The sequence below is a fragment of the Cladophialophora immunda genome (genome assembly GCF_000835495.1).
Source record: "Cladophialophora immunda strain CBS 83496 unplaced genomic scaffold supercont1.1, whole genome shotgun sequence".
Lineage (NCBI taxonomy): Eukaryota > Fungi > Ascomycota > Eurotiomycetes > Chaetothyriales > Herpotrichiellaceae > Cladophialophora > Cladophialophora immunda.
The window spans coordinates 6,982,006-6,994,941 of NW_015622541.1; the positions used below are offsets into that span (position 1 = coordinate 6,982,006).

The window sequence follows — 12,936 nt, forward strand, 5'->3', positions numbered from 1 at the left end:
AGACACGGCGCGTCATGTAGGCAGCGACCGCGCCTCACGTCTTCACCAAAGTATTCGCGAATTCAAGTTCAACCCGTCGACTCTGGGCCACATAACCGTATCAACCAACTGTGCATGCTGAGCCGTCGTATGTCATATCGCGTCACTTCACTGAATTGCTCCTTCTCTCGCAGAACTGTCTCTGGACGGTATTGCCACGCATCTGCCATGTCGTTCTACAAACGAAAAGAACCACCGACCTCTTCACCAGACGACGCGAAGAAGCCCAAGAAGAATGGCAGCCTTACCTCCTTCTTTGGTCCTCCAAAGGTCACTCCGAGAGGCGGGGCGAATGCAGTGTCACACCAAGATGGAGCTCCCACAGCGTCCAGTGAACCACCACCACCAACATTCGACAAGGACAAATGGGCAGCAGGTCTCACTGATGAGCAAAGGAAGCTCCTCAAATTGGAGATCGACACACTGGATCCAAGTTGGTTGTCTGTACTGAAAGAGGAGATCGTGACACCGAGCTTTCTAGACTTGAAGCGATTTTTGCAGAAGGAGATCGACTCGAAGCAGAAGATCTATCCGCCTTTGGAGGACGTCTACAGCTGGTAAGCCTACTCACCCTGGTTTGAAGCTGGTTGACTGACACGATACCCGCCAGGTCGCGTCATTGTCCCCTCCATAAAGTCCGCGTCGTGATCCTAGGCCAAGATCCGTACCACGGTCACAACCAAGCGCATGGTCTGTGTTTTTCCGTGCGACCACCCACACCCGCACCTCCCTCCCTGAAGAACATCTACATTGCAATCAAGAAGGAATACCCCAGTTTCAGCCCACCGCCTAAGAACGGGGGTCTGCTTACTCCATGGGCAACCCAAGGGGTCCTCCTCCTCAATACCTGCCTGACCGTTCGCGCCAGTCAGGCCAATTCGCACTCCAACCACGGCTGGGAGAAATTCACCCAAAAGGTCATCGATACTGTTGTCAAATTGCGAACCCGCGGCGTGGTCTTCTTGGCATGGGGCACGCCGGCGCAGAAGCGATGCGAAAAGATTACGGGAGCGCGTCATCTAGTGTTGAAAAGTGTCCATCCCTCGCCCCTCAGTGCGAGCAGGGGTTTCTTCGACTGTGGACATTTCAGAAAGACCAACGATTGGTTGGAGACCCGTTACGGGAAGGAAGGGATCATAGACTGGGACTTGAACGTGCCGCAGCACCCCATCAAGGCGCCGGCAGTGGAGCAGCCGGTAAAAGTCACAGAAACCCAGAAGGAAGAATCCCAAAACGCTGGGCCGGCAACTGATCTCCCCGAGAAGACCAATGGGAAGAAGATAGTGCAGCAAGAGGAGTTTGAAGGGGAGGACGATGAGGATGCCATTGCCGCGTTAGAGGAGATTGCGGCGTTGGAGGCAAAGACCGAGGCCGAGGTCAAGGTCAAGGGGGACGGCGAGGCTTAGAAGACAAGCGCGTCAAAGACATGAAGCCTTTGGGGATTCCGCTCCAGCCGCGCTTCTTTTGCTGCACCAGAGCGTGCATGCTCGAGCACTGGATCATGGCTGGTTGGCTCTTTCCCTCCATTTCTACGGGGGTATGTTTGGAAAGGAGTTATGGGATCATTGTACCAAAAAAAAAGTCTGCCGAAAAAGAACATGTTGAGCATGGTGTCCGGGCGTTCACGGTTGGATGTGGTCAATCTTTGCTGGAATGAGAGGTAATTGGCCATCTTGCTGCCCCTGTAGGAGGAAAAGCAGACGGCACACACAGACACAGACAACGAGGATCTCTTTTTCTCACTCTCCTTATAGTTTTCGATTGTTAGAGCAGTGCATTCGCGGTATTAACACGACCGTGCTCTGAGAACATGAGCCTTGTCCCACGGTGCACTGCAGTGCATAGCAAGCATGAAGGGACCGTGAGATAGTGCGTTTGGCACAATTGATTGTTTGATCAACTGCACTGCTCCATACCGCTCTATATATGTAGCATACCTAGGTATTCCAGCGCTGAGCTAAGAAACTGCGTATTGCCATGGTGTCGATGGGCCGTCATTGGTGGCAAAGTGAATAGAGATTGCCGTCATTAGGCTGAGGAGCACCCCCTCGGCCTCAAGCTTCTTGCTTTGAATCGTCGTCTTGCCCCTGGGAAGTCGGGTGCGACTCTCGACGAGTTCAAGGCTTGATGTTCAGCCCTCCACCCATCACACCCGCGCCTTTCACCGGCGATTCCCATGCGGCAGTCTTTTGCGAGTTGCTTGCCTCCGCTCCTCCTTCATTGAGGCATAGGGAGTGTTTTTGTTGACCCGTTGGAGAAAGCGGCGACCTGCCATTCATGCATAAACATATAGGGAATGCCTAGGGGCGGCGACAACGACGGCGATTTCGTACCACGGCGAATTCGCTTCATACTTGGCAGAATCTACCACCACCAAGATTAGCTAGGAGTAGATTCTTCGTATAAAAAGTTGTCTCTTTTTGATCTTGTATACCTCGCCGCTGCCTATTTTGTATAGCTGATCTTGAGATCGTCCTGGTCTGTGTAATAGCTATAGGCCCCTCCGCAGTCCCTCGTGCTCCTGAGCTAGTCCGCGACTAACTACCGGCATCAACTACGCCTGCTACGATTAGTAATGGCAGTAACAGTGGCAGTAGCAGTGGTAGTAGGAGTAGCACTAGCAGTGGCAGAGGTAAATAAGTCCGTACAGCTATACAAAATAGGCAGCGGCGAGGTATACAAGATCAAAAAGAGACAACTTTTTACACGAAGAATCTACTACTAGCTAATCTTGGTGGTGGTAGATTCTGCCAAGTATGAAGCGAAATCGCCGTGGCACGAAATCGCCGTCGTTGTCGCCGCCCCTCAGCATTCCCTTATAGAGTGTTAACATCTACCCACATACGTATGTGGGAAGGGCGAGGCAAAGTCATCATGCAGCAGCGTTGGAATGAGTGGAAGTCTGGGCTGTGAAAGACGCCCTGTGGAGGAGAGATTCAATAGAGAAATGAAGCCCTTTGAGATCAACGATGAAGACGGTGCACGGTACCCTAGGAACAATCGATGCCACTGAGAGCGTTGCATGGATGCCAGATGCTGACGAGGGCATGTGGGTCGCCTCGGGTGAAGTTCAGCCTTGTGGCTCAGCCTTGGTTCAGCCTCGTGATGCAGCCTCGCCAACCAACCAACATCTCTTGTCGCCGTGGTTCAGCCAAACCCTCAATACTTGGCAATCCCTTCTTCCAGCGCTTGAATCTGCAATGCCAACAGCTTCGAGTAGTAGCGGCACAGCGCCAAGTTGCCGCCGTGGAACCAGAACCCCGGATGGCCCGTCCTCCTCCAGATGGTCCGCATCTCGCCCTCAGCATCATACCCCCAGACATCGCCGACGCGGTTGGCGACCTCGTCGCCAAAGATGTCCCTTGCTGTCGTGCGCATGTTCTTGTACCCTGTGGCGAACACAATCTCGTCGGCTTCCAATTCGCTGCCGTCGGCAAAGCGAAGTCCGCGGGGCAGGATTTCGTCGATTTCCTGGCCCTGCTTGATCTTGATCTTGCCATCGATGATGAGCTGACTGGCGCCAACAGCGATATAATATCCGCCGCCTCTTTGGAAGTATTTCATGAACAGTCCTGCGTTCTCTGGTCCGTTGTCGATCTTGAAACCGACTTTCGTGAGTCCTTCGAGGATTTTCGCATCGTGCTTGTTTTGCAGCTCGGTGACCTTGACCTGGAGGGCCTTCAGGACTTCACTGGGTAGACTGTGTAGCCACAAATCCGCGTCGTCAACGGGGGGACCGTTTTCGTCGTACAGACCAGCCAGGCCGATTTCGGTGATGGCCTCACTGGAGATGACACAAGTGGTAGACCTCTGGACCATGGTGACGTCATATCCCTTTTCGTAGAAATCTTGAGCAATATCGTGGCCTGAATTGCAGGACCCAACTACCACGGCCTTCCTGCCTTTCCCTTCGGGACGCGCTCCTTTGAACTCGGAGGAATGGCAGAGCACGTCGCCCTTGAACCCGTCCATCCCTTTCACGGTGGGATAGTTCTTCTTGCCAGAGTGACCTGTGCACTGGATGACATGCTTGGGGTGCAAGGTACGGGTCTCGGTGCTGCCGTCCTCTTTGGTGCGCTTGACGGTAACGGTCCACCGTTTCTGGCCCTCGTCCCACGAAGTCGACTCGATGTTCGTCTGGACCCAAACATTGAGCTCCATTAATTTGGCGTACGACTCGAAAAACTCAGCGAGTTTATCCTTGGGGGTGAAGATCGGCCAGTTTGGCGGGAACCTCAGGTAGGGCATGTGGTCGTACCACACCGGGTCATGGAGCACGAGCTGATGATACCGTCTCCGCCAATTGTCGCCAATGGTGTTTTCGGTGTCGATCACCAGGGCAGCAATCCCGAGCATCTTCAGACGGGCTGCTGCGGTCAGCCCAGCCTGGCCGGCACCTGCAATCTGCAATCAGTATGCGATCAAGGGTCCGAAGCTGGTAGTTTGTACTTGCCGACAACCATGACGACGGGGTCCCGATCCTTGAAGTCGATCTCATCACGTCTCCTCTCCTGCCAGTTCTTTCGATTCATCCTTTCCCCGTGCTCGACCCCCTTGGGCCTCTTGTGGCCGATGTTTTCTTCGTGGCCCGCAATTTCGCGTAGAGTGGTGAAGAAGGTGAAAATCTTCCATTGCCCGTCCCTCTCGGCCAGACGAGCGACACCTTGACCCCTCCCAACCTTGGAGGTGAAGTTGAAAAAGAACTGAATACCTTTGACTTCGCCAGTGCCGTCAAAGGCTCCCAGCTGAGGCGAACGATACGCCGTGGTCTTGTCGATCTCAATCTTCGTCAAAGGGCAACCGTTGTCAGCAAGGAAGCTGGTGAGCTTGTCCTTTCCTTTGAGTGTGTGCAGGTCCCAGGAAAGACCAAGGTGATCTCGCCAATAGCCATCTTCAAGAAACAGCTCTGCAATGGATTTTGTGTCCTCGTTCTCTAAGGCCGTGTTGATTGATTCAGCTATCTTTGTAGCAACGACATCAGGATCGACCGATGTAGACTGTGCCGTTTGGGGCCATTTGCACAGCGGGATGTTGACGGAGCCAGGTTCACAGCGATCTTTCGACAGTGTGAGACCAGGGTCGGTTGCGGACTGCACCTGGACGCTCATGGCGGAAATGATTGTTTTTGGCGTCTACTGGAACAATAAACAGAATTGAACACGTAGCTCAGTATTGGGGCTGTTTGAGTGAAGAGGATTCTTTTCTCTGCAGTTACGATTAGGCTGAGATTGTGGGTTTTGTCCTCATCACGACGTGCCCAAGTATGGCAGTGCTTGCAGCGGGGAGCTCTCAGCTCTGCACCACTACCAGGGTCGGAATACCAAATTGGGCTTTTCCAATGCTGTCACCAATCGGCCCAGGTCGGACAAACCCCGCGTTGGCAAAATGAGGAGACAGCTTCCTCTGCCCCGAAGGCAAATCCACCGATCAACAGGTGCATCTTGGTGGTCTGCTTGATATCCACATCAACCAACACTAGACCAATGATTAAAGGAACCTTCCCAGGAACACGCCACTTCTTCATCCGTTGGGAACATGATACAACGAGGAGAGTAATTCCAAATCCTTGGCAATGGTCGGACTCGAATCAACGAAATCATAGATGAATTTTACCATCCTGGTGCACCAGGGCTCGAATCCGGAGGGAAGGCTGTCTCTTAGCCGGAAGTCAGGTGAGTTTTTGAAGGCATGGAAGATGAGCAGCTGCCCAAAGAATTGTCCACATGCAAAGTATTTCAGGGGCTCAAAGTTCTGCATTCTTGCGCAGACATCCAACGTCATGTGCCAATCCATGGCATATTCCAGCGCTTCTGCACATAATCTGAGCTCGGTGTCGTTGACCGAGGCAGGATTTTGAATGGCTTTATACAGGAATGGTCGCCCTAGGTGGAAAATCGACACCCGGTAACGCATTTGAAGTAACGCGACAACAACGGCGTCGGCCGGGCATTCGAAACTTTGCTGTTCCCGGCCGCTGGCGTAGCGGAGCGCCTGAGGAAGATTGGCCCGCCATTGCTCAAGCTGGTGGCGGAGCTCTTCGGCAACTTTGGTTGAGGGGTTGCTGAAGAACAGCTCATCCTTGATTCGATTGAGGATGATTCTGTGGGCGATCTGTGCGAGGAAATGGTAATGATAGAATGAGTCATCCGAATCTTGCGGGCGCGAACCGATGGCATAAGGATACGTGGTGAATTTGGGTAAGGGGACGTCCTCTTCCCATGCCTTCAGGCTGCTGGGCGGCAGCTCCAACTCTTGAACAACAAGACTCTCAAGCATGAGCGAGCACCAGAATAGTCGTGCTTGCATATCCGCCAACCACTCGTCAACGGGTTCGGGGGGGCATTTCCAGTACGCAGTGCAGATGACTGCCGCCCGACCGGCTTCCAGCCATTTATCAACCGGCCGCATGGCTTGCGCATAGAACACGGCCGATGTCAGGTAATATTGGCAAGCCTGGATGTCCCGCTCGGAAAGGCAGAAGCCCACTCGCCTCCGGGCTTCATTGAAAAAGCTGAGGCCGGCGATTTCTTCTTCCATAATGTGTCGGATGATTGGAGTTATCGAGGCTTGATTGGATATCTCAAATCCCCCTTCCTCGTATGCTTTGAGGCCCATGCACCCCAACGCCATGACGTTCAGGACGAGGCATGACTCTATGCCGTGGCCGAACCCTTCTCGGACTACAACAGCAAGGGTGCTGAGAAAGTAAAAGTCGCGGTCGATGCATGGATATACTCGGTTGAAGGTGTCGAAATAAGCATTCGACAAATCCTTCACGGAAGACAGGCTGAGGGAGACGAGCCAGTCAGGTGTTGACATGGCACCTTGCGCCGAGATGACCGGCTCAAGTGATGGCCGTGCCGACTCCAGCAGAGTAGGATAGCTTCTCTCCAGGTTGCGAACCTCGGACGTAAGGCTGCTTGGGAGGAGAGCCTGCACACCTGGCCAATGAATCGTTTGACGGGCACTAAATGACAGAACAGCAGATTGGGCGCTCGACTGTCGAGGCAACTGTCTGGTACTTGACAGCGGCGAGGAAAGGGATTGATGGGAGACCACGGAATCCATGTGGTAGGGGCTTTCATTGTGAGGGAGATTGGAGTCGCTTCGGTGTCCCTCGGGTTCTTGAATGGCCTTTGCGATCGCTGGGACGGACAAGTGGTCAAGTTTCGATTCCATGCGCCTCAACGTGTTGAATATCATGCTCATCGAGATCTCATTTCTGTTGTTCCTAGTTAGTCTCTGGTGGACGGAGGTGGATTTTGACGCACTTAGTAGGCTTGCGCTCTGCATAAGTACACTCGATTCCCAGACTTTTGCAGAGGCTGCAAGGCATGTCCTCGTCACATCTCGTCTTCTTCATGCGACACGCCTCGCATGCCTGTCTGGCAATGAAGTTGCGCTGTCTCTTTGCCGGTCTTGAATCGTCATACGGCGCCTCGTCGCCCTGCGCAAGGGCGCTGTGGTTTTCGTCACCCATTTGCGGAACTTGTTGAACTTCCCCAGCTTCTTCGCTCGGAGCGCAAAGACCGGCTCATCGCTATCCACTGACAACCTTCACCGTCTGACAGTCACAGGACGCCCGAGTCTATTCCATGCTCGCAGCACAGCGAGGTTGTGATGATGTTTGTTGTTATGAGTCGTCGCCCGTCGGTCCGACAAGGCCGAGTCCAACCGCTGATTGCCAAGAGACTAGGCCCAGAGAGGCTTAGCATTTATTGGAGCTTCGGTCCGCTCCAAACAATCGACATGGACATATTTCCAACGCGACTCAGATATTGAAACACGGGAGATTTGATATCTTGACGACTCATGCCTGAGCCATCGTACCGAGAACCTAAATGCGGTTGTTCCACAGTTCTGGGAAGCCCATAAGGGTATGACAGCAGCCGCATCCTTGTCCCCTCGTCTCCCTAGCCTTGGAGAGACAGAGCTGGGAAAGTAACCAATCAACGCCTCCTGCTCCTGGATATTATCAATCTCACGGACAGCCTGCAGTCGCTTATGGCACCATAAAGATCGCAGCAGTTGAATGAGACTGGTGACTGCTGTGCTGTTTGCCAGAGACGGCGTCCCTATGAACCATGTTGCACTCGGATTGACGCGTACACGCCTTACGGGAAGGTTTGGGTCTAGTCTGATGGTAACTAGGCGATGGTGCTCTTCACAACCAGACACCACAATTTGGCTGAACGGAAAACGCGAGTCGCGCTTCATGCGTCTAATTTACGGTCATTTTCCACAAGCTGGTCAGTTCCTAGACAGGGTGTGGTGACAGCTGGAAGGTTGAATCCACGTAATTGCTACTGAGGTCGTTCACTTCGCTCCCGCCATGGAATAGACACGATAAGGCTGGTTTGATCGTCCATTTGGGAGATTGCCGAGGCCGATAACAGCTCGTATCTCTTATGCGGTTCTGAGGGTGGCCGATAAAGGAAGGTGGCCGTAGCGTTTCAATGCTAAGGTAGTATCGAGAGGCCTTTGGATTTGTTCCCCGCAGTCATCAAATCCTCAGCCTTACCAGCCACATTGGGCTGCTTCGACAGGGCTTCACTAGCCACCATCTATCAATGTCACGGTCGTAACACCAATCGCTAACATGGCAGAGCTCAATCCCCCACAACTGTTGACGGCTTCTATAGTTACATCAGAGGACATATCACTCTATCACAACCTCACTGTCTTCTACATGGCCTACTTCGCAAGGTCACTCACGATGGCTACGGAACGTTGCAGATGCTGTGTCACCTGAACATGCGGTGACTGGACGCTCTGCAAGCAGCTTCAGGCTGTGCTACCTCAGCCGCTCAAAGGCATAATAATACATCTTCGTCCCTTCGTTCTTGCAAGCGAGCTGTTGACGGGCTTCAATTCTTCTGCTGGAGTGTTCAAGATACAATATGCATCCTCATCTACTGTTTCCAGTGGCTACGCTCGTTGTCGGCCTTTTGAGCGGTCTGGGAGATGCGATTGCCGCCAACCCTCTTCCAGCGCCTCAGAACATCACATGGGGCACTTCGGGACCGAAGCCATTGGCCGGCTACTTGGTCCTGAACTCGCCGTACAATCAGGTCGTCAATGATGCATGGACACGAACGTGGACCACTATCAGCACTTTGAAATGGGCACCCGTAGCCGTCGAAGCGCCAATCAGCACATTCGAGCCCTTTCCCACTGCAACGCCGTCGTCCAGAGTGAAAAGATGGAATTCGATCCTCATCCAAATTGACCTCACTGTCGCGGACACCCAAGCTGATCTGCAACAAGGAGTGGACGAATCGTACACCATTGACGTAACCCAGGCCTCGCAATCTGTCAATATCACAGCCCAGACGATCTGGGGTGCCCTCCATGCCTTCACCACTCTCCAGCAGATCATCATCTCTGATGGCCAAGGAGGTCTCATGATCGAGCAACCAGTTTCGATTGTCGACTATCCAAACTATCCCTACCGGGGAGTCATGATTGATACCGGCCGGAACTACATTGGCATCCCCAAAATCTACGAGCAGATCGACGGCATGGCCCTCTCAAAGTTGAATGTGCTCCACTGGCACATGGTCGATGCTCAGTCATGGCCTATCCAGATCGAGAGCTATCCCCAGATGACCCAAGGCGCCTACTCTTCCCAAATGGTCTACTCACAAGACGACGTTCGGTCCATCATCGCGTATGCGCGGGCCCGGGGCGTTCGAATCATCCCCGAAATCGATATGCCAGGCCACGCATCATCCGGCTGGACGGAAGTTGACCCGAGCATTGTGGCGTGCGCGAACTCCTGGTGGTCAAACGATGTCTTCGCGTACCATACCGCCGTGGAGCCCAATCCCGGCCAACTCGACATCCTCAACAACAAGACCTACGAAGTCGTCAAGAACATCTACGCGGAGCTTTCGGGCCTGTTCTCCGACAACATCTTCCACGTCGGCGCCGACGAGATCCAAACGGGCTGCTACAATTTCAGCACACTGGTGCAGCAATACTTTGCCCAGAACTCCTCGCGGACGTTCAATGATCTGTTGCAGATCTGGGTCGACACCGCCGTGCCGATCTTCACGTCCGTTTCAAACAAGACGCTGATGATGTGGGAGGATGTGGTGCTCAACGCCTATCCCCACGCACACACGGTGCCCACGAACATCATCATGCAGACCTGGAACAACGGGCTGGAAAACATCCAGAACCTGACCGCGCTGGGCTACGACGTCGTGGTGTCGTCCTCGGACTTTTTCTACCTGGACTGTGGCTTCGGCGGCTGGGTGTCGAACGACCCGCGGTACAACGAGATGGCCAACCCCAACGCGTCGGTGCCGACCTTCAACTACGGCGGCAACGGCGGCTCGTGGTGCGCGCCCTACAAGACCTGGCAGCGCATCTACGACTACGACTTCACGCTGAACCTCACGGACGCGCAGAGGAGCCACGTGCTTGGCGCCGAGGTCCCGCTGTGGTCGGAGCAGGTCGACGACACGGTCATTTCGGCCAAGATGTGGCCCCGGGCGGCCGCCGTGGCCGAGCTCGCGTGGTCGGGCAACCGGGACCCCGTCACCGGGATCAAGCGCACGACGCAGATGACGCAGCGCATCCTGAACTTCCGCGAGTACCTGGTCGCCAACGGGGTCCAGGCGACGCCCCTGGTCCCCCGGTATTGTCTCCAGCACCCCCACGCCTGCGACCTGTACTACAACCAAACGGCGCTTGCGGACTACGCAACGACGCAGTGATCTTTTGTCGATAGGATTGCTTTCTTGCTGGAGGGACATTCCACGACTGCCGGGGGGAGGGTAATTGCACATGTCCATAGCCATGTACGGAAGACGGGAAGAAGGAGTGGTGAACTATTCGCCATATAAGAAACCCGGAGGGACCGGAGGGGAGCGGTGTTGCAGTAATGCCGGTTCTTCGGCGCCGGTCCTAGAGGATGCCGTCGATCACAATGAAAAAGATAATTGAGACCTATCCGTTGCTTTGACCAGCCGTTCGTATGAATACGAGCGCGTCAGCCTTGCCATGTCACGTTTGTCTAGTGCCTGCGGCCTCCAACAAATTCCGAGACGAGCACGGGACCGCCAACTCCGAGATCGGCCAGCTGCAAGAGTTTCGAGACGCAACGGCCCCCCGGCTTGACGCCTTTCTTCTCCAACTAAAACAAATTTAGTTCCCGAGGCGAAAAGGTGCCTCGAAACAAGTGATAATGAGGGGTCTCGGTAATTGGGGAAAACGTTGCACATGGAAAAGACCGTAGGGAAGTTATATATAGGTAATCGTCTGTGCCTGTCTCTTGTTTTCTGGTTGAGTGTTAGTTACCCGAGTATTCTTAACTATAGGTCAGTTGGAGTGAGTTTCAAGGATCCTAGAATTTACAGAAATACCCACCGTCATGCCTGCTACCGCCGAAGCTGTGAATGGTGTGAACGGAGTACACAAACCGGGCGACATACCTGTTACGAGCATCTTCTCGAAATTCGTCGCCAATGCGAGTACCGAGGATCTGACTCCCCACATACGAGACCGTCTGAAGGAATACATTATCGACTTCATCGGCGTGACCCTGGCCGCAAGCCACTCGTCGGAATCGACAATACCGTTCTGCAACGCCGTCAAGGCCCTGGGAGGCCAGAGTAATGGCTCGTGTACCGTCCTGGGCAAGGGTAAATCCTTCACCCCTCAATATGCTGGCCTGCTCAACGCCACCTTGGGCCATTCTCTGGATTTTGACGACACCTATGCGAAGGGGACTTTGCATGCGGGCGTCACAGCCATCGGTGCAGGCCTGACACAGGCAGAACTGCTGGGCGACCAGGCGAGCATGGACCGGTTCTTGCTTGCTGTTGCTGTGGGATATGAAATCACCTGTCGTCTAGGCAAGGAGCTCAGCAATGATGCTTACTCTCGCGGCTTTCACAATACCTCCACAGCCGGGATCTTCGGTGCCGTTGCCACAATTGCGGTCCTCAAAGGCTTGTCGATCGAGACCGTCGAAAACGCGTTTGGTCTGGCAGGCTCCAAGGCTGCCGGGTCGATGCAATATCTCGAGAACGGAAGTTGGAATAAGCGACTCCACCCGGGTTTCGCAGTGCATGATGCGTTCGTGTGCGTGGCTCTGGCCGAGGCGGGCGTCATTGGTGCGGCGAAGATCTTCGAAGGCACATTCGGCTTTCTGCATGCGTATAGTCCGAAACCGGATAAAGATCTTATCTACCTCACCGCAGACCTGGGAAGCAGATGGGAGTTTCTCGAGACGTCTCTGAAGCCATTTCCGGCCTGCCGCATGACGCACGGCTTCATTGAGCATGCAGTGAGACTGGGGCGTGACAAGGGCTGCTCCAAAGCTCAGGATGTGAAGAGCATCACTTTGGCGCTGAGTCCTGCAAATGTGAGCGTTGTAGGGGCACCGATCCCCAACAAAATCCACCCAGAGAACATGGTCGACGCTCAATTTTCTGCCTACTTCACCACTGCGAACAGCTTCCTGTACGGCTCTGACAATGGCGTCCGCTGCTATGAAAAGGACAGGCTGATGGACAGTCAAATCCGGGAGCTATCTGATAAGATCAAGTGTGTCGGCGATAGCTCGATCAAGGAGTTTGGTTCGAAGATGAAAGTCGAGTATGCGAATGGGGAGGTCTCTGAGATCGATATCCCCTATCCCTTGGGGGAACTGCAACACCCCTTCACCCGGGAACAGGTTGATGCGAAGTTCTTCAGTCTGGTGAATCCGATATATGGCGAGGGGAAGGCGAAGAGCATAAGGGATGCAGTAAACAGTATTGAAAAGCACACTGTTAGTGAATTGCTTGCCATGTGTTGAGCTGCCTGGGATCAAGGACGTGAGAGAGTATGCATCATGTAAGTTAAGAATTTGGGTCATCTTTGTACTTTGTTGGTTGATTCATT

The 12,936-nt window shown here is 53.8% G+C and overlaps 5 protein-coding genes across 5 annotated transcripts; 3 read left to right on the forward strand and 2 right to left on the reverse strand.

Annotated features, from left to right (window-relative positions):
- Positions 1 to 35: 35 nt before the first annotated feature.
- PV07_02039 (uracil-DNA glycosylase) lies at positions 36 to 1,916 on the forward strand. The gene is made up of 2 exons (XM_016388626.1): positions 36 to 596; positions 650 to 1,916. The coding sequence occupies exons 1-2, from the start codon at positions 115 to 117 to the stop codon at positions 1,443 to 1,445; spliced, it is 1,278 nt and encodes a 425-aa protein (XP_016255554.1). The 5' UTR covers positions 36 to 114; the 3' UTR covers positions 1,446 to 1,916.
- A 1,282-nt stretch (positions 1,917 to 3,198) lies between these two features.
- Positions 3,199 to 5,147, reverse strand: PV07_02040 (uncharacterized protein; the record flags this gene model as incomplete). The annotated part of the gene is made up of 2 exons (XM_016388627.1): positions 3,199 to 4,443; positions 4,497 to 5,147. The coding sequence occupies 2 exons, from the start codon at positions 5,145 to 5,147 to the stop codon at positions 3,199 to 3,201; spliced, it is 1,896 nt and encodes a 631-aa protein (XP_016255555.1).
- A 412-nt stretch (positions 5,148 to 5,559) lies between these two features.
- On the reverse strand, positions 5,560 to 7,519 carry PV07_02041 (uncharacterized protein; the record flags this gene model as incomplete). Its single annotated transcript, XM_016388628.1, has 2 exons — positions 5,560 to 7,261; positions 7,311 to 7,519. 2 exons carry the CDS (start codon positions 7,517 to 7,519, stop codon positions 5,560 to 5,562), a joined length of 1,911 nt encoding a protein of 636 aa, XP_016255556.1.
- Positions 7,520 to 8,761: 1,242 nt separating this feature from the next.
- On the forward strand, positions 8,762 to 10,861 carry PV07_02042 (uncharacterized protein). The gene has a single exon (XM_016388629.1). It carries the CDS (start codon positions 8,940 to 8,942, stop codon positions 10,761 to 10,763), a length of 1,824 nt encoding a protein of 607 aa, XP_016255557.1. The 5' UTR covers positions 8,762 to 8,939; the 3' UTR covers positions 10,764 to 10,861.
- Positions 10,862 to 11,419: 558 nt separating this feature from the next.
- PV07_02043 (uncharacterized protein) lies at positions 11,420 to 12,892 on the forward strand (the record flags this gene model as incomplete). Its single annotated transcript, XM_016388630.1, has 2 exons — positions 11,420 to 12,806; positions 12,867 to 12,892. 2 exons carry the CDS (start codon positions 11,420 to 11,422, stop codon positions 12,890 to 12,892), a joined length of 1,413 nt encoding a protein of 470 aa, XP_016255558.1.
- Between the last annotated feature and the right edge of the window lie 44 nt (positions 12,893 to 12,936).